Below are 6,583 nucleotides of genomic sequence, written 5' to 3'. Positions count from 1 at the left end.
ATATGTACCTCATACAACACCACTTCAAAACACCAAACTATCCCTTTAAGAAAACTCGCTGCTTTTTACCACCTGTATACGGTCAGCACTACATGAGGAAGTTGCCACATTATTTTTGTCTCCAGCAAGCTATTTTGGTCCTTCTTTTCTACCAGGTTAAGTCACTGCTGCCAAACTGCATTTACCAAGAGCTGATCAGAGAACTGCCAAAAATTTGGGGCCGAAATGATTTTGATGTCTAAGTGCAGCATGTCAGAGCTGTATCATTTATGACCACTAGAGGGCATTAAAACATCAACGAAAGCTTACGGATGCACAGCCTCTACATGTCACTTTAGCCAGAAAACAACATCTCTAGTGTTCAGTTACTCTAATGCACTTTCTGATAATCTAGGTAATTCTGATGTGTATCTGAATGCGTTCTTACCTTTGAGTAGAGCTTGTGGATGGTATTGATCATGAAGGAATGCTGTTGGTTTCCCTGGATGAAGACATCCTCTGGAGGAGATAGAGACTTCTGATGGTGTCTCAGAGACAACCTCCTCTTCCTCCTCCTCCTCCTCCTCCTCCTTCAGGTGCTGAAATAAATAAAACATGTTAAGTATAGAAGTAAAAACCTTCAAAGTTTGTAAGTTGCTGAACAAGTCTGATTGAATGTATACACAACTCCATGGCGATGTCCTCATGCAGCACAGAGCAGCCCCAGACTACTCACCTTGGCACATCTAGGTGTTGGATTTACACTAAGGAGACACTGCTGCTGGCTGAATACCACTGAACTCTCTTAAAGCCACTATTGTGTAGAATTTGAAGCTATACCACTCTGACGCCCCCCAGTGGTAGCATCAATAGGACACCGTGTGTCAGTCGAGATCAGTCGAGTCAGACAATCAGACAGGTTCCCAGATCTCAGCAGTTAAACTTGTGACGAGTACAACTAGCTGAGTTGTAATAAACTGGAATTACCCTTTAAAGAGATGGCTACCATGGCTAACAAATTGCTATCACCCTTGCCCCACTAACCCTAGTTCAATGTAGATTACAGTATAAACTCACAGGATACAGTGCGATAACTACCGTGCACCAGAGACGCTTTCACTAAATGCCACCTGCAAAAATATTGATTTTGACTGACAATTTTACAAAAGATAACACCTGTCATATTTTTCAAAAGGCAAGTAAACTTTAACAGTAAATGTTGGTCGGGACTAAGTTGTTCTCCGTTCAGCTTTGCGGATCCGTCCTCCACTCACTTTGGGAATTCCATCCAGGGTCGATTACTATTATTTGGAGGTAAAACTTATACATTATAAGAAACATGTCTGCTTACGACGTCCGATGACTTTCGTTCCTAGCCCGAGAAGAAAAGTCTATCAGAATTATGTAGAATATTTCAGCATGAAAGCAGCCAGATTCAGAGATTTGGGGTTTTGAACACGATTTATTAAACGTCACGTGGGTTTTCAGGGATAGCAACTGGGCAAACAAAGTCCTTCTGGTCCAGTCTAATATAGAAGGACGGATACAGTGGGATTTATTCATCATATCAATACCGCATTACTCTCCTGTGGTTAAAAATGTATGCAGAATGTAGCAGATGTCAGATGATCAAGTCCCAGACAGAGTTCATGAGAAGCTACTGATGGCTCCTTTAAATGATTTTGTCTAAAACAGCTGTTGCTGCAAACTTCATGTACAGTATGAAGAATAGGTGAATCCTCACGGAAAGTGCTGAGCAAAACAGCGCTTTTCTTTCTGTCCCTTTAAATGTAGATCCTGGGAATCCGGCTGTCAGTGAGCTACCGTCCCCCGGGCGCGACCGCCGAGCCCAAGCCGTTCTGTTCCAGCTCCGCTATCACCGACATGTGTTTGAATTCTGCAGGGTGATGGTTAAATGCCTCGACCAATCGGTACGTCTCCTGCCTCTGCGTGCCGTAGAACAGCTGCACCTGATTGGCCAAGCACTGAGCCTGGTGCACGGTCTGGGGAGAGATAAATGGTTTAAAGGGCAACGTTGGTATTTTTCAACCTTCAAGATTTCCAATAATAAAAATACATACATTTGCATAAAGCAAGCATATTTTTCCACTCCCATGTTGATAAGAGTATTAAATACTCCCTTTAAGGGACATTTTTAATAGATGAAAAAATATTAAATTAATCACCATTAACTATGGACAATCATGCGATTAAATATTTTAATTGATTGACAGTCCTAATTTATTATTATTATATCTGTTTTATATTAGGCCACATGGTGCATATTATCTGTAAATGATGGGAAAAGACATGCAAAAACATCAGTGAGGTTCATTAATAAGGGTGTAGCCAGCAGCCGGGTGGGTTCATACAGGTGAAGGACTTACTATGAACTTGGGGTCCAGCTCGGCCGTCATGAGGACCACACCCTTCTCATCTTTCAGGTCTGTGTAGTGGTAGAGGATCAGCTGACTGGGAGCGTTCTCGCCCAGCGTCTGGACACCAACAGGGAGAGAAAAACTGCAGTTACACCTCCAGGTAACATAAGCTAAGAGTCTTCATACTGAGAAGAAGAAGAAAAATCCAAGTTTCCAGTTTCCGGTCGGAATGGGCTGTCTGACAGCAAGGTAAAGCGGTGAAAAATTCAACGTACTGCCACAGCAGTATGTTGCTTTGCTCCTGTGTCGGTACTCCTGTCTGCTTCTCCAAACTGGTGGCGTGCCGACCGTCATCTACTGCAGGTAATACACTTACTATGGTTAAGTACCTCATACAACCCCTCTTCAAAACACCCAAACTATCCCTTTAAGTATCTACCTGCATTTTTACCTCAGAATAAGACGTGTTGATTGCCTGTACATCTAGACATAATACTTTTCCTCTATTTGTCCAGGTTTTGTGCACTTTCCAAACTCATCAAGACCTGGAAATTACACATTTATTTTTCTATAAAAATAATTGAAAGAAAATTCTTTCAAGAAATGTGTTTGAACTGTTAACCACTGTATGATCTCTACTGCAACATGACTATATTCCAAACTCAAAAATATATAAACAGACACACCTACTTCTAAACCTTAAATGGGCTCTTAGTGTGTCTGCAAAAAAAATATATTTTTTACCTAAAAACTAGGTCTGAACTGATCTCATTTTGATTATTTTGACAGATATTGCAGTTGCTTTTTACTTTGCTTTTTTTTGCGACATTAGAGGGAATCATATGAATGATGAATGATGAAACCTTTTTGCAGGGATCTCTACCAAACAAAGATGTTTTCATAAGTCTGCAGAATATTATGTGCAGGCCAAGACATCTCTGCAGCATGACAATATGTAATTTAAAATGGTATTTTAACACATATTTCACCGTTAACAAATATTGTGCCTCCTGCGATTTGAAAAATGCATATTGCGTATTGAATATTGAAATTTTTATAAAATTTTGATTAATTGTGCAGCCCTACTAGAAACATCAGACTGATATTAATTTTGCTACCCAAGTGCCCAAGTTACACTACAATTACCATGTTTAACTGTCAGTTACATAAAAAGTATGATCATGTTAATAACTTTATGCACATTCAAGTTATAGCGCAGATGACGAAGCATCTTTTGTTGTGAAGTTGTTGCTGTGCATTGAAAATGTATAATCAACAGGGATGAAGTTAGCTCATGAAAACAGCGTCACTCTCCCAGCAGAATGTGAAGTGGTTTACCTGGACGTTGATGAGGGAGGTGAAGTGGAGCTCATGTCCGGACCATTGAGCCAAGAAAAACTCATAACCTTCCCTCTGAGGCAGAGCGTAGAGGAACTGAGGAGATGGAAACCACAGAGAGGCTGATGTTAAACAAGTGGGTCTTGTGTAGCAGAATAAGTGAATGCTCACAAAATGTATTTTTTTATTATAATAATAATAACACAGTGTGAGCAGCAGTGATCTTACCATCGGGCAAGACTTTGATCTGCTCAAAATCACCTCGTACATCTGTGTCTGCAATATAAAGGAAGACAGCTTATTGAATATATGACCAGAATGTGTTCATTGTTGGATATATAAAACTGTCTGTTTATGAAAAAAATGCTCCATTTACAAGCTTCATTTTGCAATTGCACATTATAGCAGTGTATGTCAAAAGCAAACATTTTGAATGGTAAAAAAACATAAAAGCAGCTATAGAAATAAAAGAAAGGAAAGGACAAGATTCATTATAAACTTGGGAATCCAGGGAAAACTATATGCTCCTTCAACACCTCACGGTTCAGGATTTTTATTATATTTGTGGGATGCTATTGGATCTGGAATAGCAACAAAACCTCATCACTTGTTCCATAGCTCACGGTGTAACTGTTCACCATAGATTTAAGATGTCATGTTAACTAAAAAGACAGAAACAAACACACACACAGGAGCACAAAAACGTAACTGGTCGTCTGCAACAAGAGGTACAGGTCACAGAAGTTAAACAAAATTAAATGAGTTGTTGTTCCAGACAAGAAACTAATTTTATGAATTCAATCCAAGCATGTAAAAAAAAAATATTAAAAGACGTAAATGACATTAGGAAATATTAAATGTTGGGAGACTCTGTGCTGTGTCAGCATGTTCTCTGGTGTTAAACTCACCGGGATGACGGCGCTGATTGTGTCTTTGGTTGAATAATAGCTCATCCAAAGCTGAGAGAAGAACACAAAACGTCAAAACAAAGAACAGTTTAAACAACTACCACAAGAAACAATGGACCTCATGCAAGAACATTTTCATAATCTTGTCCTTAATTTTCTTGGTATCAATGATACCATATAAGGTTCTGCCCCATTCATCTGTCTCTGCCATAGCACGCCGTCTAAAGACATGACGCGCTCTCTTCCAGGAGCCTGACGCATAAGGCATCCAAAAGAAGTACATCAGCCATCACACGACTCCCCGTTGACTTTTTTTCTATGCAGAGACAAATTAACCTTCAATTAATGCGGAAAATATATTAATATCATCAATAACCAATTTAAATTAAGAGTGTCGTTAAGCTATATGAATACATTTTGAATTATATTATAAATCGAATTTCAGAGTCAAACAGGATAAAACAGAATTATGAAGTTTATCTTATAGAGGATTTTCAAACTCCAAATTGTTTCAAAGTAATGAAGTAATGAAATATACAAACCATTAGTGAAAAACTTGTGTTCATACGAGTGGTTCTTGCAGGAGGCTCATTGTGACTATTGGTGGTTAAACTGGTGTGAGGCTGACCCCCCCCACACCACCACAGACTCACCTCTGTAATCTCCTCGGCCGTCTTGTCCCCGATCATCTCCAGGTTGAGGATGGAGTCCAGCGTCTGAAGAAAAACACATTACACAGTCCTTTATCAGTACAAACTACTTCTTTATCATCATCATCATCATTGCACTGAAAACATTTCATCTGACTTTTTTTTTTATACTACAAAAGCCAAGTAGAAAACGGTTAAAACGCTGAGCAAAATTAAAATTAAACTGATTGTGATCAAATATGCACCAACACATCAGACATGATTCCACAGAACGGTACGAAAGAATGACAAAAATGCAAACCGTAACCGCAAAACAGTACAAAAACAATGAATTGATTTGACAATTAGTTAAATTAATAATCAGCAATTCTAATATCTGGTTAATCATTTGAGTAAAAGTGCCAAAAATATTTGCTGGTTTCAGCTTTTCAAAATGTGAAACTTTGGTGCTTATCTCTGTTTCACATCTTAGTCAATTAAATACCTTAGTGGAAGCTTTTTGACCAGTTGGCAGAAAAAAATAACTTGACATTTATTGAGTATCGTTAATTATAAAAGAAATTAAATTTAAAAAAAGTAATCAGCTCTGAATATAACCATAAAAACAGAATACATTTAAAGTGAACTGAAAACAATGTAATGGAAGATCAGGCTGATTAAACTGCCCACCTTGTTCTTTGTGAAACCTCCTGATGTTCCATCGCCAGCAGCCAGCTTGTCCTTTCTCTCCAACTGCAAAGATTCCCGCAACAAAAGTGACATCACAGTCAAACCTCTGTGCTGCAGCGCCGTCATGATGACATGAAACCAGAGAAACATGTTATCTAATCCTAGATAATAAACAGGCTCACAGGAGTTTTGGTTTGTCCCAACTCTTGAGGACATTTCAATGAACACTGTTACCAGTTCAAGATAAAAAAAAAAAAAAAAAGTTTGGGTAACGGTTTGATGAAAGTGACTCAATGGTGAGAACACTGGCTCTCACATTTTATCAGATGATCCCCAAAAATCAACATACATGCTTAAAAATGTGTTTAAATCCCTCATTTTAATTTGTTTGATATTTCAGGACATCCAGAATATGTTCATGGAAGATACTGCACCTCCTGCTCCATGAGCCGGACGAACTCCACCTGCTTTGAGTGTCCCAGAACTTCCTTCTTGGCCTCATGGCGATTCTCCACTCGGACCTTGTACTCCTGCGGTTTGGCGCTGAAAACAAGTCAGACATCGAATCAGTGAAACACCAGCGACTTTCAAAAGGACTAAATCCCCTTTAAGTCTATGATGGGGTTAAATGCAGCAATAATTTAGGCTATAGTTTTAGTAA

The 6,583-nt window shown here is 38.9% G+C and overlaps 1 protein-coding gene across 1 annotated transcript in view; it reads right to left on the bottom strand.

The window, feature by feature from the left end:
- Positions 1-1,421: 1,421 nt before the first annotated feature.
- Positions 1,422-6,583, bottom strand: part of atpaf1 (ATP synthase mitochondrial F1 complex assembly factor 1) — a 7,342-nt gene continuing 2,180 nt past the window's right edge. The window contains exons 2-9 of the mRNA XM_037770909.1: positions 6,357-6,465; positions 5,923-5,985; positions 5,257-5,319; positions 4,604-4,654; positions 3,924-3,971; positions 3,696-3,791; positions 2,367-2,474; positions 1,422-1,982 (exon numbers count right to left, since the gene is read on the bottom strand). Coding sequence (XP_037626837.1) covers positions 1,800-1,982; positions 2,367-2,474; positions 3,696-3,791; positions 3,924-3,971; positions 4,604-4,654; positions 5,257-5,319; positions 5,923-5,985; positions 6,357-6,465 — 721 coding nt within the window. The 3' untranslated portion in view covers positions 1,422-1,799. The remainder of the gene's footprint in view (positions 1,983-2,366; positions 2,475-3,695; positions 3,792-3,923; positions 3,972-4,603; positions 4,655-5,256; positions 5,320-5,922; positions 5,986-6,356; positions 6,466-6,583) is intronic.

The sequence above is a fragment of the Sebastes umbrosus genome, chromosome 5 (genome assembly GCF_015220745.1).
Source record: "Sebastes umbrosus isolate fSebUmb1 chromosome 5, fSebUmb1.pri, whole genome shotgun sequence".
Taxonomy (NCBI): domain Eukaryota; kingdom Metazoa; phylum Chordata; class Actinopteri; order Perciformes; family Sebastidae; genus Sebastes; species Sebastes umbrosus.
This window is presented reverse-complemented; position numbering and strand designations above follow the sequence as displayed.